The 24,831-nt window shown below is 40.5% G+C and overlaps 1 protein-coding gene across 1 annotated transcript in view; it reads left to right on the top strand.

The window, feature by feature from the left end:
• Window positions 1–24,831, top strand: part of PSD3 (pleckstrin and Sec7 domain containing 3) — a 496,191-nt gene that overhangs the window by 51,920 nt on the left and 419,440 nt on the right. Inside the window, exon 2 of the mRNA XM_060136247.1 lies at window positions 12,826–12,934. Within this exon, the coding sequence (XP_059992230.1) occupies window positions 12,826–12,934 (109 nt within the window). The remainder of the gene's footprint in view (window positions 1–12,825; window positions 12,935–24,831) is intronic.

The following is a 24,831-nucleotide window of genomic DNA, read 5'->3' as shown; positions in this document are numbered from 1 at the left end:
TGTTCTGAGGCTTACAAATGTGTGTTTTTCTTTTTAAAACCTGGACCTTTATATTGTCTGTTTCGTTTATTAGTTTTAAACATTATCAGAAGCACACAGATCCAGAGCCTGAGGAAGGTAGAAAGGTAGGTAGTAGTAGGCAGGGAAATGAGAAAAGCAGAAGGAAGACTTAGATCGCTGGGTCTGTACACTTGCCATCAAGGGTCTCACCCTCTGTCATTATGGATTGTGAAATGGTGGGAAAGGCAGAGGATGTATTGTGAGTGCATAATATATGATTGCTAGTTTTCTTTTAAATTCTTTCTTTGAAGCTCTCCAACACTTTAGTCCCTTGGTGCCTTAGTGAAGGAGCCGTCAGGAAAACTGGATCCCTGTGTCTTACGCTAGTTTTATGGGAGGCTTTGCTACAAATGAATGTTTATCATCCTAGTTTCTTAGCCCCTAACTTTCTACATCACACTCCAAAAAAAAAAAAAAGAAAAAGGCACTATCACCATTTGCAATAAGCCATAAAATATATTGTGAATAAGCCAGGGAAGGCGCAGTTCCTAAAAGGGCATATAATCTTTCCATTTGGTCGGAAGACAACTATAAAATGGGCCCAAGATGCAGATTATCAAAGAAGGAGCCTTTGCGTTGGCCAAAGGCTTGCTGTCATACCCCTTCCTCTGCCTTTACATGCATGTCAGTGGCAGGAGGGGTGGGGACTCTGTGTCTCTGCTCTGGTGCCTCCTGCACCCCACCCCCCAGACTGGCTTCTGTGTCTGGAGGAGCAGCAGAGCCCCCACTTGCCCTTCCCAGGGGAGTGTGCTTTCAGGAAATGGGCTGAGTAGATGGATGGCAGCTGGTGGGAAGATGAGAATGGACCTCCAGGGGCTTTTAAAAAGGCTGTGAATTCAGCCCTTGTCTCTGCGCTCACACAGTTAAAACAGACTGGCAGCAGGTCTGGCTAGTGATGAGATGAGTCCTGCCTTTTCCCCCACAGTCTTCTCCTTAGCCTGGTAGTCCATTCCTGCTTTGCCCTTTGCTTTGGATGCTGTCTCTAACCTTTAGAAGTCAGGATTTGGATGTTCTGTTATCCCATTTGTCCCCTGGCAGTTTTTGGACTCTTTCTGCTCTTGAGAGGCTCTCAGTCCCAGTTTTACTTGGTTACTGTTCCTGGCTTTTGGACTATCTATCCAATTAGCCTTTCAAGGGAGTAGGAGCTGGTTTTAGGGAATTTCAAATTACGTGGGCCATCCCCTTATTCTCAAACACTGGTGTTTTTTCCACTTGTTTATGTGCAATCGTATGTCAAATATATTTTTAAAGGGAAAAATGCTGCACATGACAGGATTTGAATCTCTCTCTTTATAGCCAGGCAAGCTGAAGGAGTGGATAATTTTGCTTGTTTGTCTTTCAGCTATACAAATTTCTTAATTATAGTGGAAAAGCAAAGTATATTTGGATGAACTTCAATAACAGGGAACAATATAGGTGGAATAACAATTACTCATTAAATCTTTGATTATTTCATTAATAACTCATTTGTACTTGAAAGCATTAGAAATATACTTACAGTATACGTGTCAGTGTGAACTCACAGTTTTTTTATTAGATAGATACAGAAATAAACAGATATAAAAGTATGTATTTGTATATACATATTTTCTGTGTGTCTGCATTACTTTCCTATGGCTGTTAAAGCAAAGTACCACTAACTTGATGGATTAAAACAATAGAAATTTATTCTCTCATAGTTCTGGAGGCCAGAAGCTTGAAATGAATTGTATGGGCTAAAATCAAGGTTCCAGGAGGGCAGTGGTTTTTCTGGAGACTGTAGGGAGAGTTTGTTTCCTGGCATTTCCAGCCTGGAGTTCCATTCCTTGCATTCCTGGGCTCTTAGCTCCTTCCTCCATCCAATAGCGTGGCATCCTTTCTCTTACTCTGCTTTCCTCTGACTTCCTTCTCTCCTGCCACAAATCTTGGCCCACCTGGGTAATCCAGGTATGAAAGAACTTAATCACATTTTGAAAGTCTTTGCCATATGGTGCAGCACTCACAGGTTCTGAGGATTAGGATGTGGACATCTTGGGGGACCCTTATTTAGCCCACTGCAGTGTGTGAGAGTGTGTGTGTGTCTGTGTGTGTGTGTGTGCGCGCGCGTCTGTGCGCGCGCGCATGCATGTGCAGGGTCCTATTTAAAATTTCTTAGGTCTGAGCTGGTCGACAAGCAGGTACCCCCAGTAGCAGTGGGCACACCCAGCTGCTCAATGTCCAGTTCTTATGTATCATACTAAACAATATTCTTCATTGAAAGGGACCAGGTTTTTGGGTTGGTTTTTGTTCGTAGAGAAATGGCTGATTCCAGGGAGAGGCCTGGAACGTCCTGTTGTACCAGAAAGTGAAGAGGTGCTCAGAGAATACTGGGGATGTGTCAAAGAGAACAGAAGCCGGCTGGAAAGAGCTTCCACTGGCCAAAATCAGGCAGCTTGAACATTGAAGTAAATAACGAAAGTAGTGGATCACAGCTCATTGGATAAAATAGTAAATTCAGTCCTTATTGATAAAAATAAATTTATAATTTGCAGGTTTGATGAGGAACAGAATATTTATAGTAAGTCCCCTATATGCAAACTTTCAGAGATGTGAACGTGCGTTCCATCAACGGCAGGCGTAAGTGAAATTGCAGCTTTCCGTCTGTCTCCTATTGCTGACGATCCTTCAGCTCTACCATCTCCCACCTCCTCTCCCTCCTCCAGTCAGTAGCTCTTCTTGCCTGTTCACTTGATGCCAGCCTCTGTATGCCAGCTGTTGTACTGTACTACTATAAGATTAAAAATGTTTTCTTTACTTTTTGTTTTGTTTGTTTGTTTTTTATGTATCATTTGTGTGAAAAGTATTATAAACCTATTACAGTACAATACTATATAGTCGATTGTGTTAGTTGGGTACCTCGGCTAACTTTGTTGGACTTACGAACACATTGGACTTATAGATGTGCTCTCAGAATGGAACTCGTTCATATGTAGGGGACTTACTGTACATAGTTTCTAAGTCTTTCCACAGAATACTGATTAATTACAGAGAGAAAGTTCTCAGTTGACAGTAGAGAGGCCTGGCAGATCAAAGTGAATATGATCAGGAATGGGACAAATTGAAATCCTGTGTCTCTAAATAGGATGCAGAGTGGATAGCATCACTTCTGTGACATTCCTGTCAAAGATGCATAATCTGAATGTAATCATGAGGAAATGTACCAAAAACACCTTAAATTTTGTATGGAAACACAAAAGATGTCAAATAGCCAAAGCAGTCTTGAGAAAGAAAAACAGAGCTGGAGGAATCAGGCTTCCTGACTTCAGACTATACTACAAAGCTATAGTAATCAAAACAGTATGGTACTGGCACAATGACAGACTTATAGATCAATGGAACAGGATAGAAAGCCCAGAGGTAAACCCATGCACCTATGGTCAGTTAATCTACAACAAAGGAGGCAAGAATATACAGTGGAGAAAAGTGAGTCTCTTCAATAAGTGGTGCTGGGAAAGAATCTAAAAGAATGAAATTAGAACATTCTCTAACACCATACACAAAAGTAAACTCAAAATGGACTAAAGACCTAAATGTAAGGCTGGATACTATAAAACTATTAGAAGAAAACATAGACAGAACACTTTTTGACGTAAATCGCAGCAATATCTTTTTGAACCCACCTCCTAGAGTAATGAAAATAAAAACAAAAATAAACACATGGGACCTAATTAAACTTAAAAGCTTTTGCACAGCAAAGGAAACCATCAACAGAATGAAAAGACAACCTACAAAATGGGAGAAAATATTTGCAAATGATGCGACCGATAAGGGATTAATATCCAAAATATACAAACAGCTCATGCAGCTCAATATAAAAAAAAAAACAAACCCAAACAACCCAATCAAAATCAAACCCAATAGACATTTCTCCAAAGAAGATATACAGATTGCCAGCAAACATATGAAAGGATGCTCAACAGCACAAATCATTAGAGAAATGCAAATCAAAACTACAATGAGGTATCACCTCACACCGGTCAGAATGGCCATCATCAAAAAATCTACAAACATTAAATGCTGGAGAGGGTGTGGAGAAAAGGAAACCCTCTTGCACTGTTGGTGGGAATGTAAAGGGATACAGCCACTATGGAGAACAGTATGGAGGTTCCTTAAAAAACTAAAAATAGAACTACCATATGACCCAGCAATCCCACTCCTGGGCATATACCCTGAGAAAACCATAATTCAGAAAGAGTCTGTATCACAATTCATTGCAGCTCTATTTACAATAGCCAGGACATGGAAGCAACCTAAGTGTCCATTGACAGATGAATGGATAAAGAAGATGTGGCACATATATACAATGGAATTTTCCTCAGCCATGAAAAGAAATGAAATTTAGTTATTTGTAGTGAGGTGGATGAACCTAGAGTCTGTCATACAGAGTGAAGTAAGTCAGAAAGAGAAAAACAAACACTGTATGCTAACACATATATATGGGATCTAAGGAAAAAAAAAAGGTTCTGAAGAACCTAGGGGCAGGACAGGAATAAAGATGCAGACATAGAGAATGGACTTGAGGACACGGGGAGGGGGAAGGGTAAGCTGAGACGAAGTGAGAGAGTGGCATTGACATATATACACTACCAAATGTAAAATAGATAGCTAGTGGGAAGCAGCCACGAAGCACAGGGAGATCAGCTCGTACTTTGTGACCACCTATAGGGGTGGTATAGGGAGGGTGGGAGGGAGAGGCAAGAGGGAGGGGATATGGGGATGTATGTATACATAGAGCTGATTCACTTTGTTATACAGCAGAAACTAACACAACAATGTAAAGCAATTATACTCCAATAAAGGTGTTAAAAAATAAATATTGACCTTTAGGTGATTATATGCATATTAAATTTTTTAGAAGGAAGTGTACTTGATGTCTACAGATATTTTTTGAAATATACTGATATAAAGGAAGGATTGAACTATACGTAGATGGAAGGATAAATAATAAAGTAAGTATAGTAAAATATTTTAAAAAATGGGCAGAAGATCTAGAAGACATACAGATGGCCAAAAAGCACATGAACAGATGCTCAGTATTGCAAAGTGTTAGAGAATGCAAATCAAAACTACAATGAGATATCATCTCACACCGGTCAGAATGGCCATCATCAAAAAGTCTAGAAACAATAAATGCTGGAGAGAGTGTGGAGAAAAGGGAACCCTCTTGCACTGTTGGTGAGAATGTAAATTGATACGGCCACTGTGGAGAATGAACTTATGATTACCAGCAGGGAAGGATGGGGGAAAGGGATAGTCAGGGAGTTTGGGATCGACATGTACACACTGCTTTATTTAAAATAGGTAACCAACAAGGACCTACTGTATAGCACAGGGAACTCTGCTCAGTGTTATGTGGCAGCCTGGATGGGAGGGGAGTTTGGGGGAGAATGGATACATGTATATGTATGGCTGAGTCCCTTTGCTGTGCATGTGAAACTATCACAACACTGTTAATTGGCTATACTTCAATATAAAATAAAAAGTTAAAAAAAAAGTCTACAAACAGTAAATGCTGGAGAGGGTGTGGAGAAAAGGGAACCCTCCTACACTGTTGGTGGGAATGTAAATTGATAACAGCCACTATGAAGGACAGTATGGAGGTTCCTTAAAAAATTAAAAATATAACTACCATGTGATCCAGCAGTCCCACACCTGGGCATGTATCCAGAGAAAACCATACTTCAAAAAGATACATGGACCCCAGTGTTCATTGCAGCACTGTTTACAATAGCCAAGACATGGAAGCAACCTAAATGCCCATTGACAGATGAATGGATAAAGAAGATGTGGTACATATATACAATAGAATATTACTCAGCCATAAAAAAAGAATGAAAAAAAAGAATGAAATAATGCCATTTGCAGCAGCATGGATCAATCTAGAGATGATCATAGTAAGTGAAGTAAGTCAAAGACAAATATCATATGATATCACTTATATGTGGAATCTAAAAAAATGATACAAATGAACTTGTTTACAAAACAGAAACAGACTCACAGACATAGAAAACAAATTTATGGTTACCAAAGGGGAAAGGTGTCAGGGAGGGATAAATTAGGAGTTTGGGATTAACATATACACTACTCTGTATAAAATAGATAGTCAACAAGGACCTACTGTATAGCACAGGGAACTCTACTCAATATTCCGTAATAACCTATATGGGAAAAGAGTCTGAAAAAGAATGGATATATGTATAACTGAACCACTTTGCTGTACACCTGAAACTAACACAGCATTGTAAATCGACTATACTCAATATAAAATAAAAATTAAAAAAAAAGTATATGACTGTAATCATGAGGAAATGTAAAGACAAACCCACGTTGAAGAACACTCTGCAAAATAATGGGCCTGTAATTTTCAAATAACTCATAGTCATGGAAGTTAAGGAATCTAATGTCATGTAATAGTGGGTCTAAATAGCCAGTTGGAAGTTCTGAGCTTCACTGTGGGGAGGAGCTGGTTAAGCCATTCATCAGTGGACCCCTGACATAACTATTTAGGTCTTTCTTCGTGAGGTGGTTGCTTTCTGCAGAGAAAGCTCTTCAGATCTCTTGCCTGCAGGGTAAAGTCCAGGGTGCAGCACTCCATAGGTTGGGTGAAATAAAAGAACTGGATATTGAGTGGCTGGGTGTGCTCATTGCTACTGGGGGTACCTGCTTGTAGACCAGCTCAGGGAACAGAGCTGGAGAAGAAGTCTAAGCATCTTAGCATACAGCAGCAAGTCCCCTTGCTACTCTGGTGTCCTTGTATCAGTTGTGCTTCGTGTCCCCCAGGCCAGAGATGTTCTGTGAAAAATCTCACTCATGAATAAAATTCCAGTCTTTTGCCTGAATGAAGTGGGGGGGTGGCAAATTTTCCAGTGAAACAGATCTGGGGATCTAACTGCTTGATAACCTTTCCTTTTCACCAGTCCTGCTTGTGTTGACCCCTCCTCCTTCCACCTTCCCCCTTCCCCCTTTCCTTTGCCTTTGAGTATTCTTTGGTGTGGCTTGGTTGGTTCTGTTCCCTTTTAACAGACCTAAGTTACCTGTCATCTTAAACAACTTCCCATTTGCTCTTAACTCTTTCAGCTTTCCCTGATGATAGGCTGCTGTAATAAGGTACCACAGACTGGGTAGCTTAGCCAGAGGGAAAATTATGCTCTCACAGGTCTGTAATCTAAGAAGTCCAGGCTCAAGGTGTCAGTAGGGTTGGTTTCTTCCGAGGCCTCTTTCTTTGGCCTGCAGATGGCTGGCTGCCTTCTCCCTGTGTCTTTGTATGGACTTCCATGTGTGTCTGTGTCCTAATCTCTTATAAGGGCACCAGTCATATTGGATTAGGGCCTACCCTAATGACCTTATAGACCCTGTTTCCAAATGCAGTTACGTGTAAGGTGCTGGAGCTAGGACTCAACATATGAATTTTGGGACACAGTTCTGCCCATAACACCCAGCCATTGTCTTTGGCAGCATTGGCACTAAGCTTCTAGTGCTGCCTGTACTTGAGTTGCCACACTCGGTGCCCTGCTTCCGTGGGCCTGACTTCTGGGTGATGGAATCAGATGGCACTGAGTGGGATCAGGCATGGAGTGTGAATGTTGGAATCATATTAGTTTTGAGTGAGTTGTGAAACATTATTTTTATAGTCGTTAGTTTAGCTTTTAATATTCTCTGGCTTAAAGCACTTTATAATATTCAGCCCTGACTGACTTTAGAGGTCTCATATCCTCTGAACATGATCCTGAAATTGAAATGATAAGGATGTGAAGGAGCACGCCACCCTCCTCAGACTACCCTCAAGCCCTGTCTCCACCTCTCCCACCCCTGACCCCATACGTCCCCTCCCAAGTCAACTGAAATTACTTCTAAAATTTGCCTGCAGCTTTCTGCTTTCTCCTCTTGATTTTTTATAGTTAGGCAATTAAAAAAATTAGTTTACGTCAGTAGTGTTTCTCTTGTATCTGAAATTGGTAATTATAATCAGCAACATCTTGAGACTTGGATGATATTAGGTGAAAACTCTTTGTAAATTTGAAAAGCTATGTAAAATGTAAGGTTGAGATTTTACTTGTCCTGTCCATTTAAAGATGGACTGCCAACTTACATATTATGGTGACCATGTCATTGTAACTTCATCACAAGGAAAAGACTTGTGTTATTCCTCCTTAATGAAATATCTGTGAAGGTGGCTCAGAAGTGTGAAGAATCTTTGTGCTTCAGAATTAGAAGGGACCTTAGAGATGAATTTGAATATCTCTTTTTACCAAGAAAAAGAAGCTGAAGTCTAAGACTGAAGCTGAAGTCCAGGACTGAACATTAGTGTGACTGAGTGGGAGTCTCACCTGGGATTCAAGTCTGGATCAGCCGACAGTCCATTTGCTAATGTTACTTCATATCCCATACTTTATCACAGTGGCTGTGATAAAAAAGAATATATATTTTTCAGTTAGTAATACAGAAGAAAAAGTAGTGCTGAGTATTTCAAGTAAAATTTTTTTGACCTGCAAAAATTGTTGTGGAGATAGGTGGGTGAAGAACTGTAACCCTTGGCATGGGAAGGGCAGTGGGGCACCTAGCTTTAAGAATAACTAATATAAGCCGAGTGCATTTTATTTCACTGGGCAAGTCAGGGGAATGGTTGTGCTTTGACTGGGCCTGAATGTTGGGTTTTGGGGTTCCCCACAATTTTCAGAGTATGGAGTGCTTTATTAGAGTGGAGCCCTGTAGTATCTTTTACTCGTGGTTAGAGCATCGTTTTAACAGGTGTTTCTCTTCTGTGAGAGTCTGTGCTTTGAACAGTGCTTCACTTCCAAACCTTAGCACAAGTGTGCTCTGTGGACCAGCATCAGCATCCTCTGGGAACGTCTTAGGAATGCAGAGTCTCAGGCCCCACCCCAGACCTGCTTGATCTGTGTTTTAACGAGACTCCCAGGCAGTTCATATATACAGTAAAGCATGGGAAACACTGGTCTAGAGCAGTGGTTCACAAAATGTGGTCCCTGGACCAGCAGCATCAACATCGCGGGCAAAGTTGCTAGAAAACACACATTCTCAGGCCCCAAATCCCAGGCCCCCTGAACCAGAAACTCTGGGTGAAACCCCAATATGTGCTTTAACAAGCCCTGTAGGTAATGCTAATTCATGCTTAAGTTTGAGAACCACTCTGGAGCACTGTGTTTCCACAGTTTTGATCTGGACTCACGGTGAAAAATATATTTTACATCATGACCCAAAACACACACACACACACACACACTCTAGAAGTTTCATAAAACAATGGTTATCTTACCAAGTTCTATATCTACTTTGGTATTTTCCATTTTATTCTGTTAAATATATATGTGTGTGTATAAACTTATTTATAAAGAAAATCTGGCCATAACCCACAAAGCTGCTTACAAAGCCACTAATAGACCATGCACTGCAGTTTAAGGACTGATGCTCTTGAACAGGGTCTCTTAACCTTCTTCTGTGCTGTGGCCCCTTTTGACAGTCTTGTAAAGCTCTGGATCTCTTGTCAGAGTAATGCTTTTTAAGTGTATACAGTAATATACATGGAGCTGTAAAAGAAACCAATTATATAGGGTACCAATATATTAAACAAATGTGTGATATGGTGATATATTGTATTTTCTTATTCATAGTGAGATTTAGTGGTGGGTCTTGTAACTACTGTCATTTCAAAGTAGGAATGGGTATAAATGATAGTTCAAGTTATTTGCAATAATTGTTATATGAAGTGAAAATGGCTGTGATTTCAATTGGTGACAAAGTTACGGTTACTGATAATAATACTGTGGTTTGTTGAGTACATGCATATTTGAAAAAAAAAAAGCTACATTTCGGTTTAAGTTAAGTGAAAATAAAGATGTAATTTTTTTCCCTAACTTCAGACTTCCAAAATTCTGAGGTTAAGCACTCTTGCTCAAGAGGAACCTTTCTTTGGAGAATAGTTCCCAGGCTTTAAGACTGTGTGTCAAAAAATTACCTTCCTGGAATTCCTTAAAATTGCTGCTTCATCGATGGCATTTCTTATTTTCTAGCACCATGGTAATGGAGTTCTGTTTTGTTTTTTTCCTCACCAACAGGGTAGGAGGTTTCCCTTTTCTCCACATCCTCACCACCATTTATTTTTTGTGTTCTTTTTGATGTTAGCCATTCTGACAGGGGTGAGGTGATAGCTCATTGTGGTTTTGATTTGCATTTCCCTGATGCAGAAATCAGCATTTTAAAATTTAATTTAATTTTTATTTTACTTTGGAGTATAGTTGATTTATAATGTTGTTAGTTTCAGATGTACAGCAAAGTGATTCAGTTATACATATACACGTATCCATTCTTATTCTTTTTTTGTTTTTGGCCACGCTGTGCAGCTTGTAGGATCTTAGTTCCCTGACCAGGGATTGAACCCCAGCCCTCAGCAGTGAGAGTGCAGAGTCCTAATGACCGCCGGGGAATTCCCCATATATCCATTCTTTTTCAGACTCTTTTCCCAAGTAATGGAGTTTTCCTTTAAAATCTTCTTCTCTATTGTTTTCCTGAGGTTACCTCAGGCCCAAATGCAATCTATTGACAATGTTTCTTCTCTAGTCTCCCCCATCTCAACACACCACCCAGCTGCTCAAACCAGATTCCTGGGATCATTCTCTGGGCCATGGGTTCTGGATTCAGGATCTGAATCTGGGGTCCACGGTTTACTAGCTGTGTCACCTTGGACAAGCGACAAGCCTCCCTTTCTCTGCCTGTGAGACTGGGATGGCAGCAGTGCCCCCACCTCATAGGACTGTTCTGAGTATTGCATGAGACATCCCAGGTATTGCACTGGAACAGCCTGGCCTGGAGTTAAGTGGTTAGTAAATGTTATCCATTACAGTTATGCTTGATTTCTTCCTTTCCCTTATTCCTTAAACCCAGTTTGTCAGAAAATTTATATAGAGTTTCCCTACAGGTATATTTCATATTTATCTACTTCTGTCTGTTTCCATTGCCGTCATCCTACTCGAAACTTTCATGCATTCTCATTGGCACTTCTGACTGGTGTCTCTCCTTCCTCTTGACTGACTCCAATCAGTTTCCCCTATAACAACCGTATGATTTTTTTTAAAGTGTAAGTGAATGATCTAATAAAAACGTTAGTGACCACCGTACATTTAGAACAGTCCAGTGGCTTCCCGTCAAGCCTTTCCCTGACCTGCAGCCTGTGTTTTGGCCCCTGCGTCCTTTCAAGTGTTTGTTCGTGCTGTGCTGTTTCTCTGGTCTGCCTCTGAACTTGCCCGTGTACCCACTGTTCTGTGGCCACATTGGCTTTCCCTCAGTTATTTGGGTAGCCTGGTCCTTTCATACTTTGAGGCCATTGTGTGTGACCCTCCCTCTGTTCAGCTGCATGTTTCTGCCCTTCCTCAGCTCCCATCCTTCTCATCTCTGTGGGAGAGAGCCTTTCTTAACCACCCCTACCTAAATTAGGGCACCAAATTCCTCCTTTATCAGCCTGAGGCTCCCTGAACACATCAACAAGTGAATATTGCCTCTCCATCAGGGAAAAGGATAATTAACAGCCTGTGATTATGAAACATGCAACTCCAAGAGGAGTGGAATAATTTTACACATTGTGAACATTAAGTGATTGTAGAGCTATTTTAAGAAATTGCAATCCTGAAATTGTTCAAGAAGGTCTTTGATATTGTTATTCAAGAACAAAGGCCGGCCCACTGAACCTGTCTGCAGAGGGTAATGGAGGTACTCATAACCCAGCCATGCGCCTCCTCACTGCTGTCAATCATTTCTGCTCCAAAGGGTAAAGCAGATGTCATAAAATTTCCCTCCTTGAAGTAGCTGCCTGGTTGCTGATAGAACCCTTCATGCTCCTCTCTCCTAAATTGAATGGTCAGTTGCTGCTCAGACATGAGAAAGATGCCTCATGATTAGACGATAGAAACCAGTGTGGTAATATCTGGATCCTGGTTTTAATTTTTGAGTTCGGAGTGAAGAGGCAGCATAATGACTCCCTGATTGGACTTGGTCAAATTTCTTTGTGTTTTGAAATTTCTGCCTTGTTACTTATTTTTAATTAATCCTAGGCCAGAGAAAGGAGGCACTCCTGATTTTTGGCAGTTGCCTAAAGCAGCCAGGAAAAGGGTGATAGGAGTTGAGAATCATGTTGTGAACCACTTCAGTGACCTTTGTAGTTTTTCTTTCAAATAAGTGTCCCAAAGGACACTGGGACAGATGCTTGAATTTAGGATAATAAGTATAAACGCCTGGTACTCCTGTTTGGCTAAATGGTGTTCCTGATTAAATAAAAATGTGGTCTCTTTTGGGGAAAGACTACCTTTTGTTTACATACTTTAGCAGAACCCATGCACAGAAGTATTCCTGGTATGGACTGTGGGTAATGATAATCATTTGGAAAATGATGTGTCTAAAAATAAAATACAGTTTTCTTATTGCAAAAAAGTAACATATACTTAATTTTTAGAAATTCTACCATAATTCTGCCCTCCAATCAAGCCAGCCTTTTCATATTTTTCTTGTTCCCCTATAGATGTTTATATGTTTATCTTTCTATATAGTTGTAATCTTGCTGTGATCATCTTGTATTCTGATTTATGTTATGTTATGATTTTCATGTTTCATTTTTAATGGCTGTATAGCATTCTATCAAGTAGAAATGTCATAACCATTCTCTTGTTGGTTGATTTGCTTTATGATGTATTTTTTATGATATACTTTTAATGATGTCTTTGTTTTGCTCTAATTTTGCAGGCAGAGACATTTGTTTGGGTTAACAGTGCATCAGCACATTCCCAGAGTGTTGCCAAGGCCAAATATGAATTTTTATTTGGCAGATCTGAAGAGAAAACTCCAGATACTAGTAAGTGTATCCCTACCTTCCTCTTTCAGGTAACAGATAGGAAGTGCTATTGAAATTTCAAATCTCAGAAGCTGAGAATTCTTCAAATCAAGAAGTGACTTGAAATTACCTAAAACAGGCTACTAGAATCACATCCTGTATTTCTGAGTTCTACACCTTAGGAAGATGTAGAATTATTAGTGAATAATTAAAGCAACAGGTTTCACAGAGGTAGGAAGGCAGCAGTGCGGATGGAGAAAAGGTACTCAATCAGCAGGAGATAAAGGCCATAGGAGTCCTGGGAGTCAGGCAGAGAAGGGTACTGAATGTGGTTAAGAGCTTTGGCTCTTTAGCTAGGCTTCTTGAGCGTCAGTTCTGGCTTTGTAACTTATGAGATGCATGACCTTGAGTAAGTTGTCCAAGCTATTTTTGCCTCAGTTTTCTCATCTGTAAAATGGGATTATAGTGATATATGTGTCAGAAATCTTTTGAGGATTAGGTAGATTGACATATGTAAGGATCTCAAAACCATACTTGGCATGTAATAAATGATATGGAAGTGTTTGCTGCCATTATTATTTATTATGATCATTATCATCATCATATTCCTGACCTTTGAAGCTGACATTTAGAAAAAATACAATCCTGACTCTCCTCAACTCCATCACTGTCTGACACTGATTTTCTGTTTTGGGTAAACAAGGAATCTGACCTAATGTATTGGTAGCTGTTGTTCAGTTGAAGAAGTCAAATGCTAACTCTTCATTTTGATTTATGTGTTAGATGGGATTATATAATAGGCTCCCTAATACCTGGGGCTAGCAAGAATGCAGTGTATATCAATAATTCCTTTTACCTTAATAATGAATATTTATTAGATATTTCAGTAGTTGGGGACTCTTAATGAAGTATAAAACAGCTAAATTATTTAAAAAAATCATTCTGCTTTTATTATGTAGCATAAATACCTAACATTCTAGGCTAGAGGTTTGGGGCACTTAATCATTTATTCACTTTGTCTCAGGGAGTACTGACTGTCATCACCCCAAGACTGTGTAAAACTCCTCCTTGGCATAGCCTTAACTTTGTGATTTTGTGCTAATTAAGCTGTTTTTAACTTCGATAAAACATGATTTTTACTTCACTATATAGAGATACTATCAAATGTCTACATAGTCCTTTGACTTATTGGTGGGTGGGTTTGGGTCTACCTTACTGATAGGTTTTGTAGTTTTCCGAGTGTACCTGAGGAGAATCAAAATGACATTTTAAACCTCCTGTTCCTTATTTGCCTTGGTAAAAATGGTTGGTGTTATTTATTTCTAGTGTGATGTTATTCTGCAGGTGTGTAAGTGTGCATGCATTTATTAAATCTATTTAATGAACACTTATTATGTGCTAGTCACCTGTGCTGGGCACTGTCATGGTACAAAGAAGCAGAAGACAGTCCTTACCACATGGGGGCTAATTCTTTGGTCAGAGAGAGGGAATGATCATTTTCAGCTGTGCTGGTGATGGCTTCATGGAGGAGGTGAAAGTTGCACTGTTCTTAAAGAATGACTAGTATTCTGATTAATTGAGTTTTGGGGAGGGCATTTCAGACTGAGGGAAGGGTATGACCAAGGGTGTGGTGGCAGAAAATACAAATTTTTTGGAGAACATGGAGGAAACTGCCCAGGTTGGTTTGCAAAGCATATCTGTGAGAGATAGGTTTAGAAAGATAACCATTTAGAAAGGGGCAGAATCATGGAGGGTGAAGAGTGTGCATTTTAATTTAGGTATGCGGAGATGAAGTGCCAGGTACTGTTTTTTTTTTTTTTAATCTATTTTTTATTTTTATTTATTTTTTTGGGTATAGTTGCTTTACAATGTCGTGTTAGTTTCTACTGTAAAACGAAGTGAATCAGCTGTATGTGTATATATATCCTCTCCCTCTTGGACCTCCCTCCACACCCCCTAATCCCACCCATCTAGGTCACCACAGAGCACTAAGTGGAGCTCCCTACGCCATACAGCAGGTTCCCACTAGCTATCTGTTTTACATATGCTAGTGTATACATGTCTCCCAATCTCCCAATTCATCCCACCCCCACTTACCTCCCCCCTGCCCCCCCCCGCCCCCCAGCCTGTGTCCACACATTTGTTCGCTATGTCTGTGTCTCTATTCCTGCTCTGCAGATAGGTTCATCTGTACCATTTTTCTAGATTCCACATATATGTGTTAATATACAATAATTGTTTTTCTCTTTATGACTTACTTCACTCTGTATGACAGTCTCTGGGTCCATCCACGTCTCTGCAAATGACTCAGTTTCATTCCTTTTTATGACTGAGTAATATTCCATTGTACATATGTACCATATCTTCTTTATCCATTCCTCTGTTGATGGACATTTAGGTTGCTTCCATGTCCTGGCTATTGTAAATAGTGCTGCAATGAACATTGGAGTGCATGTGTCTTTTTGAATTATGGTTTTCTTAGGGTATATGCCCAGTAGTGGGATTGCTGGGTCATATGGTAATTCTATTTTTAGTTTTTTAAGGAACCTCCATACTGTTCTCCATAGTGGCTGTATCAATTTACATTCCCACCAACAGTGCAAGAGAGTTCCCTTTCTGCACACCCCCTCCAGTATTTATTCTTTGTAGATTTTTTTTTTTTTTTTTTTGCGGTATGCGGGCCTCTCACCGTTGTGGCCTCTCCCGTTGTGGAGCACAGGCTCCGGACGCGCAGGCTCAGTGGCCATGGCTCATGGGCCCAGCCACTCCGCGGCATGTGGGATCTTCCTGGACCGGGGCACGAACCCATGTCCCCTGCATCAGCAGGCGGACTCTCAACCACTGCGCCACCAGGGCAGCCCCTCTTTGTAGATTTTTTGATGATGGTCATTCTGACCAGTGTGAGGTGATACCTCATTGTAGTTTTGATCTGCATTTCTCTAATAAGTGCTAATAATAATTGCTAATAATTAACAATGTTGAGCATCTTTTCATGTGCCTCTTGGCCATCTGTATGTCTTCTTTGAGACATGTCTCTTTAGGTCTTCTGCCCGTTTTTTGATTGGGTTGTTTGTTTTTTTGATATTGAGCTGCATGAGCTGTTGGTATATTTTGGAGATTAATCCCTTGTCAGTTGCTTTGTTTGCAAATATTTTCTCCCATTCTGAGGGTTGTGTTTTCATCTCGTTTATGGTTTTCTTTGCTGTACAAAAGCTTTTAAGTTTAATTAGGTCCCATTTGTTTATTTTTGTTTTTATTTTCATTACTGTAGGAGGTGGGTCGAAAGAGATCCTGCTGTGATTTATGTCAAAGAGTGTTCTGCCTATGTTTTTCTTGAAGAGTTTTATAGTGTCTGGTCTTACATTTAGGTCTTTAATCCATTTTGAGTTTATTTTTGTGTATGGTGTTAGGAAGTGTTCTAATTTCATTCTTTAACATGTAGCTGTCCAGCTTTCCCAGCACCACTTATTGAAGAGACTGTCTTTTCTCCATTGTATATTCTTGCCTCCTTTGACATAGATTAGTTAACCATATGTGCGTGGGTTTATCTCTGGGCTTTCTATCCTGTACCATTGATCTATATTTCTGTTTTTTGTGCCAGTACTGTCTTGATTACTGTAGCTTTGTAGTATAGTCTGAAGTCAGGGAGCCTGATTCCTCTAACTCTGTTTTTCTTTCTCAAGATTGCTTGGCTATTTGGAGTCTTTTGTGTTTCCACACAAATTGTAAAATTTTTTTCTAATTATATGAAAAATGCCATTGGTAATTTGATAGGGATTGCATTGAATCTGTAGATTGCTTTGGGTAGTAGAGTCATTTTCACAATATTGATTCTTCCAATCCAAGAACATGGTATATCTCTCCATCTGTTTGTATCACCTTTAACTTCTTTCATCAGTGTCTTAGAGTTTTCTGCATACAGGTCTTTTGTCTCCCTAGGTAGGTTTATTCCTGGGTATTTTATTCTTTTTGTTGCCATGGTAAATGGGATTGTTTCCTTACTGATTTTTTTGTTGTTAGCGTATAGGACTGCAAGAGATTTTTGTGCATTAATTTTGTATCCTTCAAGTTTACCAAATTGATTAGCTTTAGTAGTTTTCTGGTGGCATCTTTAGTATTTTTGCTGTATAGTATCATGTCATCTGCAAACTGAGAGTTTTACTTCTTCTTTTCCAATTTGTATTCCTTTTGTTTCTTTTTCTTCTCTGCTGTGGCTAGGACTTCCAAAACTATGTTAAATAATAGTGGCAAGAGTGGACATCCTTGTCTTCTTCCTGATCTTAGAGGAAATGCTCTCAGTTTTTCACCATTGAGAATGATGTTTGCTATGGGTTTGTCGTATATGGCCTTTATTACGTTGAAGTAGGTTCTCTCTGTGCCCACTTCCTGGAGAGTTTTTATCATAAATGGGTGTTGAATTTTGTCTAAAAGCTTTTTTCTGCATCTATTGAGATGATCATGTGGTTTTTTTCTTTAATTTGTTAATATGATGTATCACATCGATTGATTTGCTTATATTGAAGAATCCTTATAATCCTTGCATTCCTAGGATAAATCCCACTCGATTGTGGTGTATGATCCTTTAATGTGTTGTTGGATTCTGTTTGCTAGTAATTTTTTGAGGATTTTGGCGTCTATGTTTATCAGTGATATTGGCCTGTAATTTTTGTTTTTTGTGATATCTTTGTCTGGTTTTGGTAGCAGGGTGATGGTGGTCTCCTAGAATAAGTTTAGGAGTGTTCCTCCCTCTGCAAATTTTGGGAAGAATTTGAGAAGGATCGGTGTTACCGCTTCTCTAAATGTTTGATAGAATTCACCTGTGAAGCCACTGGTCCTGGACTTTTGTTTCTTGGAAGATTTTAAATTACAGTTTCAATTTCATTACTTGTGATTGGTCTGTTTATATTTTCTACTTCTTCCTGGTTCAGTCTTAGAAGTTGTACCTGTCAAAGAATTTGTTCATTTCTTCCAGGTTGTCCATTTTATTGGCATATAGTTGTTTGTAATAGTCTCTTATGATCCTTTGTATTTCTGTGGTGTCATTTGTAGTTTCTCCCTTTTCATTTCTAATTTTATGGATTTGAGTCCTCCTTTTTTACTTGATGAGTCTGGATAAAGGTTTATCAGTTTTGTGTATCTTCTCAAAGAACCAGTTTAGTTTTGTTGATCTTTGGTGTTGTTTTCTTCATTTCTGTTTCATTTATTTCTGCTCTGATCTTTGTTTCTTTCCTTCTACTAATTTTGGGTTTTCTTTGTTCTTCTTTCTCTAGTTGCTTGAGGTGTTAGGTTAGATTGTTTATTTGAGATTCTTCTTGTTTCTTGAGGTGAGATTGAATTGCTATAAACTTCCCTCTTAGAACTGCTTTTGCGTCATCGTGTTGTCGTTGTCATTTGTTTCTGTGTATTGTTTTATTTCCTCTTTGATTTCTTCAGTGATCTCTTCATTAGTAGCATTTTTTTAGACTCCATGTGTTTGTATTTTTTACAGTTTTTCCCTGTTATTGATTTCTTTTTTAAAAGAATTTTTAATTTATTTATTTATTTATTTTGGTTGTACTGGGTCTTCATTGCTGCGTGTGGGCTTTCTCTTGATGCAGCAAGTTGGGGCCACTCTTTGTTGCGAGCTAGTCTGCACAGGTGTCTCATTGCAGTGCTTTCTCATTTTGGAGCAGAGATCTAGGCACATGGGCTTCAGTAGTTGTGGCATGTGGGCTCAGTAGTTGTGGCTCGCTGGCTCTAGAGCGCAGGCTCATTAGCTGTGGCACACAGGCTTAATTACTCCACGGCAAGTGGGATCTTCCTGGATTAGGGATCAAACCCATGACCCCTGCATTGGCAGGTGGATTCTTAACCACTGCGTCACCAGGGAAGTCCCTGTGATTGATTTCTAATCTCATAGCTTTGTGTTCAGAAAAGATGCTTGATATGATTTCAGTTTTCTTAAATTTACTGAGGCTTGATTTGTGACCCAAGATGTGATCTATCCTGGAGAATATTCTGTAAGCACTTGAGGAGAAAGTGTACTCTGCTGCTTTTGGTTGGAATGTCCTATAAATACCAATTAAGTGTGTCTGGTCTGTTGTGTCATTTAAAGCTTGTGTTTCCTTGTTGAGTTTCTGTCTGGATGATCTGTTCATTGGTGTAAGTGGGGGGTTAAAAGTCCCCCACTATTATTGTGTTACTGTCAATTTCCCCTTTTAAGCCTTATGTATTGAGGCAGTCCTCTGTTGGGTGCATAAATATTTATAATTATTATGTCTTCTTCTTGGATTGATCCCTTGATCATTATGCAGTGTTCTTCCTTGTCTCTTGTATCAGTCTTTATTTTAAAGTATATTTTATCTGATATGAGTATTGGTACTCCAGCTTTCTCTTGATTTCCATTTGCATGGAATATCTTTTTCTGTCTTCTCAGTTTCAGTCTATGTATGTGTGTCTAGGTCTGAAGTGGGTCTCTTGTAGACAGCATATATACGGGTCTTGTTTTTGTATTCATTCAGCCAGTCTATATCTTTTGATTGGAGCATTTAAACCATTTACATTTAATGTAATTATCGATATCTATGTTACTATTACCATTTTCTTTATTGTTTTGGGTTTGTTTTTGTAGGTCTTTGTCTTTTCTTGTGTTTCCTGCCTAGAGAAGTTCCTTTAGCATTTGTTGTAAAGCTGGTTTGGTGGTGCTGAATTCTGTTAGCTTTTCCTTGTCTGTAAACCTTTGGATTTCTCTGTCAAATCTGAATGCGATCCTTGCTGGGTAGAGTAATCTTGGCTGTAGGTTCTTCTCTTTCATCACTTTAGGTATATCCTGCCAATGCCATTCTAGCCTGCAGAGTTTCTACTGAAAAATCAGCTGATGACCTTATGGGGATTCCTTTATATGTTATTTTTTGTTTTTCCCTTGCAGCTTTTAATATTTTTTCTTTGAACTTAATTTTTGTTCGTTTGATTAATATGTGTCTCGCTGTGTTTCCCCTAGGGCTTATCATGTATGGGACTCTCTGTACTTCTTCGACTTGGGTGACTATTTCCCATGTTAGGGAAGTTTTTGACTATAATTTCATCAAATATTTTTCAGACCCTTTCTCTTTCTCTTCTTCTTCTGGGACCCCTGTAATTCAAATGTTGGTGTGTTTACTGTTGTCCCAGATGTCTGTGAGAATGTCCTCATTTCTTTTCATTCTTTTTTCTTTATTCTGCGCCTCGGCAGTTATTTCCATCATTCTTTCTTCCAGCTCACTTATTTGTTCTTCTCCCTCAGTTATTCTGCTATTGATTCCATCTAGTATATTTTTCATTTTAGTTATTTTGTTGTTCATCACTGTTTGTTCTTTAGTTCTTCTAGGTCCTTGTTAAACATTTCTTGTATTTTCTTGATCTGTGCCTCCATTCTATTTCTGAGATTTTGGATCATCTTTACTATCATTACTGTGAATTCTTTTTCAGGTAGGTTGCCTATTTCCTCTTCATTTTTTTGGTCTTGTAGGTTTTTACCTTGCTTCTTTGGCTGTAACATATTTTTTTGTCATCTTATTTTTCTTTTGATTGGTGGGGCTGTCTTCCTGTCTTGCTGGTTGTTTGTCTTGAGGTGTCCAGTACTGGAGTTTGCCAGCAGTTGTGTGGAGCTGGGTCTTGGTGCCGAGATGAGGACCTCTGGGAGACCTCACACTGATTAATATTCCCTGGGACCTGAAGTTCTGTTAGTCCACTGGCTTAGACTTGGTGCTCCCACCACAGGAGCTCAGGCCAGTGGCCTGAGAACCAAGACCCTGTAAGCTATACAGTGCAGCAAAAAAAAAAAAAAAAGCAACAAACAGAAAAGAGCAGAACAATAACAAAGAATAAAAAATAGAATTAGAAAAGTTAAAAATATATTAGAAAAAATAATAAAAATGAAACAACAAAACAGAACCACAACAGCAAAAGCAAAAAAGAAAAAAGAAAATAAAGAAAAAAAAAGATAAAAAAAGTAAAAAGATAAAATATTCCCTGGTGCCTTCTCTATCAGTGTCCTTCTCCTGATTGTGAACTACAGCCAACCCCCACCTCCCCAGTGGGCCCTCCAAGACCTCTATGTAGGTCTCTGGACTCACTATGTCAGCCCTACGTCTGTGTGTGTTCCTTTCACCAGCGTCTGTTCCTGGAGCTGGCCTGGAGCACATGTGCCCATGCAGGCCAGCTGGGGCACAGGTGTTCACAGGCACACCCACAGGGGCTGGAGGAGGCCTTGGAGGGGGGCAGCGTTTGGCCCACCTGGACCCACGTGGCCAGAGGAGGCTTTGTCAGGGGCGGGCCTAAGACCTGGGACCCGCGCAGTCGGAAGAGGCTTTGGCCAGGGCCACTCAGGTCCGGAACTCATGCGGCCAGGTCCAGAACTCATGCGGCCGGAAGAGGCCTTGTGTTGGGGGCTCAGGCCCAGGACTTGTGCAGCTGGAAGAGGCCTTGGTGGGGAGGAGGAATTCAGGCCCAGGAACTGTGCCACCAGGAGAGGCCTTGGTAGGGGCAGGAGTTCAGGCCCGGGACCTCAGCAGGCTCATGGGGGCCCGAGGGGCTGGGGGAGGTGCTGGCCGCATTACCCTCCAGTCCCCTGATTCCGTGAAGGTCCCTCTCCTTCCCTGCTGATCCTCTTGCTGTGAGTGGGTGCCTCTGAGCATGAGAACCTCTCCCTTCCCCCAGCCCCCCCACAGGGGTGCCAGTCCCATCCCACCTCCACTTTTCTTCCCCCCACTCCTTCCTTCCCATGTCCAACCTGATCGAGTGGGGATTTCTCCCATCCTTTTAGGGGTCCAAGGTCCCCCACCAGCGCCTAGTTGGTGCCCTTTTGGAGATGCGAACTCTGTGTCTTCCTACTCTGCCATCTTGACTCCACCTTTCTTGTTGTTTTTCTAACACTCCAGCCTGGGGTAACTGTATTTCTCCAGGTACCATTTTAGAGAGATAAATCAAGATGGGTTGATCTGGAAATTGGAAGGGGCAGCAGAAGTTGTTGCTTATCGTAGGAGGGATGTAAGATGCAAGTTTATATTGACTTTTGGAAAGTACTTTTTTTTTCTAATCTTCACAAAGAAATGATGGCACATTTTTATCATTTCAAAAATACTCTTGAAGTTTCATTATATTGACCATTCATCTATTGTCAAAACACTGCCCAAACTCAGAAGACCATAGGGAAAGGTAGTAGAGAGAATAGGACAGTGTTTTTATTTGAATTTGATTGATAGGCATACCTCTTCCCACTTGTTTTTGTTTTTCCAAGTGGATTAAATAAGTGACTGAAACTGACTAAGTGCTCCAGAAACAGCCTGCTGGAGAAATGGAAATGCTGACATTGCGTTTTGAATGCATCCCCAGTAATATTCAGGTGATAGCCTCGTAATAATGCAGCCAAATCAGTGAAGGTCAGTTGACTCATGACTCCAGTTAGGCCCAAGGAAAGTGTCGCTGCTCTAGGGACAGGAGGCTTAGGCTTTGCCACTCAGTGGGGACTTAACATGGGCTGTGGGTGGGAGTTTCTAGGGAAGACAATACAAGATAATTTGCAAAGTGTTGCTTATTGCAGGGGTTTTGAATCTGTGACAGAGTTTGGAGGTGTTGGATGGGGTATGGGAGAACATGAGAACAGAGGAAAGAGTCCCCTGACTGGGAATTAAGGTCTGGATTCTGTGATCTGTTCATCAGTGTAGTGAAAGAGGTGACCTTGCTTCTCTCTATTCCCTGCTGCTTTATGGGAGCTGTCGCAGCTTTCAGGAGCTCTTCAAGGGCAAGTCCGTAGTTGGTAATTGCTGAGAAGCTTTGAGCTAGTGTGGCATCAGTTGTGCTGTGACTTAATGAGGAACAGGGAGGCGAGTCACCAGAGGTTCCCCTCTTCCATTCTGATCAGCTCTTGGAATATTTGTGGAGCTACATTGAACTACAAAGAGGTAAAAAAGAGGTGCCACAGGAACCCACCTGGGGCCACCTGTGAAGCAACACCTCCCAGACTTACCCCTTGCCCCTTGTTTTCTCTCCTGGCTGTTGCACTGAGGCTGCTGGCTTCTCTCAGCTAGGCAGATGGAGTCCGCTCTAACAGGAGGAGGCTTCATTTTGGGGAAGTACATTCTTTGAAGTGTTCCTAAGGCAGTATCAGATGGCTGAGGTTGGTATGTCTTTTGGGGCGAAATCCAGAGGGAAGAAATGCTTGAGAAAGTCTTTGAAGAAGAGTGAGACTGTTCCTTGGCTTGTGGGGAGGACACGTGACTTGTGGAAGCGTGTGAGGGAGCAAAGTGCCCGTGGTATCCTGAGAAAGGGAACAGACTTCTTGTACTAGCTCTTGGAAATTTACAGACTCTCACTCCTACCTTCTCTGCTGATTTTTAAACTTTGAGATAAGTAGGTAGGAAATAAGCTTCAACAGTATTGAAGAAATTGTCCAAGGGCATGTAGTTTAGATGCGTTCAAGTCAGGTGGAGGCCAGGGAAGAGTTGGGGGGTTGGTGGTTGATGAACTGGTTTTCCAGAGCTCTGATGGGCAGAGTCACTCGTGTGGAATTGAAGCCCCAGCCTGCCCAGATGGGGTAGACGTCCAAGTGTATCATCTCTTGACATCTGGAAATTGACACAAACATGCTGGGCTGGTGAAACCCCACGAGTTACTGCTGAAGTACATGCAAAACCGCCCAGAGGGGCTCTTTCACAGCCCAGGACATAGAAGACCCTCATATTAATGAATAGATCAGTGACCCTAAAATGGACAAGCTCACAATAAAGTGGTATAAACTGCAAAAAGGAAGGAGCTTCCATGGGAGGGAAGGTCAGCATACACAGCAAGCAGGGAAATCAAGACCCACAGAACCAGAGATAGTAGAATATTCTGAAACTATAATAGGTTTGTTTAAAAGATAAAAGAGGGAACCATTATGATAAAAGAGGAAAGTATGAAGTAGAGAACATACATATATGAACAAAAAAATAACTTACAGAAAATGAAAAATATAAATAGTGAAATTTATTTATTTATTTATTTATTAAATTTTATTTATTTATTTATTTTGCGGTACGCGGGCCTCTCACTGTTGTGGCCTCTCCCGTTGCGGAGCACAGGCTCCGGACGCGCAGGCTCAGCGGGCATGGCTCACGGGCCCAGCCACTCCGCAGCATGTGGGATCTTCCCGAACCGGGGCACGAACCTGTGTCCCCTGCATTGGCACGCAGACTCTCAACCACTGCACCACCAGGGAAGCCCCATAAATAGTGAAACTTAGGAAAGCACAATGGTTGAGTTAATTTTACTTTTGGTGGGGGCTGATGAACTTTTTTCTGATCCCTGCTTTTTTTTTTTTTCTGCTTTTCAAATGTTATCTGCAGAAAAGTGAAAAGAAGGAAAAAAACGAGCATTTGTAATTCCAAGCAATGTGTTCTCATCTTGGCAAAGCTTACTTCCGATTTTTTTCTGTTTGTCTGTTCCATCTCCCAAAGGCACACACATTTCTTCGTTATTTAGTAAACATACAGGCGGTTACTCTTTGTCAAGCATTGTTCTAGGTCTCGGGGTGGAGTGTTGAACAGAACTAAAATCCTGGTTTGACAAATTGCTTCACAAAGATTGTTCCAATTCCGAGTCTCCTCTGTGGTACAGGTGTCACCTCCTCTTCCTTATATTACTGTCTGAGACAAAGCACTGCACCACATTTAATAGGGGAAAATGCACTGGTTAGGTTTTATTCCCCCAGATATAGGTATTTATTTTTTATTTTAAATATGAATTTAAAGTTTTTATTATCAAAATAATATGAGTGTATAATCTGAGAAATATAACTGTTACTAAAGTATGCACGGCCCATGTGCAAGTCCCCCGCCTCGCTTTCTTCCCCTAGTGGCAGTGACTTTTGACTGTTGCTGTTTTCTTCTACTCTTTTTCCTTCTACTTTTGCTTTTGTTTTT

Source organism: Lagenorhynchus albirostris, chromosome 21, assembly GCF_949774975.1.
Source record: "Lagenorhynchus albirostris chromosome 21, mLagAlb1.1, whole genome shotgun sequence".
Taxonomy (NCBI): domain Eukaryota; kingdom Metazoa; phylum Chordata; class Mammalia; order Artiodactyla; family Delphinidae; genus Lagenorhynchus; species Lagenorhynchus albirostris.
The sequence above is the reverse complement of the archived record's forward strand: the minus strand, read 5'-3'. Positions and strand labels throughout refer to the sequence as shown.